Source organism: Crocuta crocuta, unplaced genomic scaffold (assembly GCF_008692635.1).
Source record: "Crocuta crocuta isolate KB4526 unplaced genomic scaffold, BGI_CrCroc_1.0 scaffold1133, whole genome shotgun sequence".
Lineage (NCBI taxonomy): Eukaryota > Metazoa > Chordata > Mammalia > Carnivora > Hyaenidae > Crocuta > Crocuta crocuta.
Window position 1 is genome coordinate 247,028 of NW_027530366.1, and position 1,928 is coordinate 248,955.

The 1,928-nt window shown below is 32.5% G+C and overlaps 1 protein-coding gene across 1 annotated transcript in view; it reads right to left on the bottom strand.

Annotated features, from left to right (window-relative positions):
* SMARCA1 (SNF2 related chromatin remodeling ATPase 1) overlaps positions 1-1,928 on the bottom strand; it is a 79,416-nt gene that overhangs the window by 56,629 nt on the left and 20,859 nt on the right. Inside the window, exon 13 of the mRNA XM_077766154.1 lies at positions 698-850. Coding sequence (XP_077622280.1) covers positions 698-850 — 153 coding nt within the window. The remainder of the gene's footprint in view (positions 1-697; positions 851-1,928) is intronic.

A 1,928-nucleotide genomic window follows, 5' to 3' on the forward strand; every position in this document is an offset into this window, starting at 1 on the left:
GATAGATTTTTTTTTTTTTTTTTGAGAGGGAGAGAGAGACTGTGTGTGTGTGTGTGTGTGTGTGTGTGCGCACATACATGCAAGAAGGAGAGCGTCAGAGGGAGATGGTAGGAGAGAATCTTAAGCAGGCTCCAAGCTAAGCACTGAGTCAGAAGCTTAACGAACTGAGCCATGCAGGTGCCCCAAAAGGGTAGGATCATTACTAATGGTGTCCTTAGGTAGCAAACATTTTCCTGGAATATATTCCTTTGTTACCTTTTTACTTCCTCACCCCAAATGTTTTATTACAAAAGTTAAAATCATACCTCTCCTAATTTCAGTGCTAAGGATTTTAATATATTTACTTATTCAGCAGAATTAATATTGACAGACTAACTTTTTAATTCTTTTCATTAAGACATATGTATATGTCCCCTTCAATATTCAGGAGTGGGATAAAACATTTCCGTTTCATGATAAAAGTTAAAATAAACACATAAATGCTATCGTTGGGTCTGGGGTATATGTGTGTTTGTTTTGTTTCCTTTCTTGTTTCGCAATTAGCAGCATCTTTTGTTTTCCAGGATAATCTATTTCAACATCCTTAAAACCTCCCAAAATTATTATTACCCTTTTATCATAATTTACCTGTCTGCTGTATAAATAACAATAGTATTCTGAGCTAAGATAAATTTCTGACATCATTAAAAATACTAACCATAGCTTGGAGATCAACCTGTGGATTCCAGTCTGAATCATATAGTATAACCACATCAGCACTTGCCAAGTTAATTCCGAGACCCCCAGCTCTGGTACTCAGCATAAAGATGAATTTGCTACTATTAGGAACATTAAAGGCCTCTATTGCTTCCTTTTTTAAATTGACACAGGAGATGGAAGAAAAGGAGAGAAAAAATAACATTTATTACCAAAGTCCTTAAGAAAGAAATATTTTAACATGCATATTCAAAAGCCCCCTTTATAATACTGTTCTATCAAAAATAATTAAGCATACATCTATATACTGTACTTTGTGAATTACTGTAGAAAAGTATTTTACATAAAGTTCCTTCTAATCTTTAGAAGCTTACATCAATAGAGACAAACTCAGAACAGCTTCATAGACAAAGTAATAAATAATTTATTTAAAGGAATAATAGTGAAAATGTTTTAATTGAGAGCTGAAAAGTACCTAGAAAGTAAAATGTCAGCTATCTCAGATTCATTCCCATTACTTTATATAGGATTAATAAGGAAGGGATAGTTTAGAAGACCAGCCAAGAGAGAAAAAGGTTCAGGATGCAAATGAGAGCAATGGATGAAAGGGAGGTTAAGTAGATTTATTGCTATATCATGAAAAGGGGCAAACAGGGAAGTAAGTAATGAGGAAATTCAAGAAGGTAATTCATGAATACTTAGTAAAGAGTCTTAAAAATTAATGGGATGCTAATATCCATACTATATAAAGATCTCATAAAAATTAATTAGAAAGAAAACACTAAGACCCCAATAGAAAAATGAGCAAAAAGAAAAAAACAGACAATTCACAGAAGAACAAATACAAATGGCTAATAAATACAAAAATAATGTTCAATCTCACTAGTAAACAAATAAATGCAAATTAAAACATAATACCATTTTTTGAAGATTAAAAAAATGATAATACTCAATGTTGACGAGGGGGCGGTGAGACGGGCACTCTCATACATTGCTGCAGGGAGTGTAAATTGGTACAACCTTTCTGGAAAGCAATTTGGCAATATGCATCAAGAGTCTTAAAAATGTTCATACCCTTTGACCCAGTAATTCCACTTCTAGGAATTTATCCTAAGGAAATAATCAGAAATGTGCACAAAGATTTATGTATAAGGACTTTGACTTTAGCATTATTTATAATAGTGAAAAATTGGAAACAACCTAAATGATCAACAATTAGAGAATAAATCATT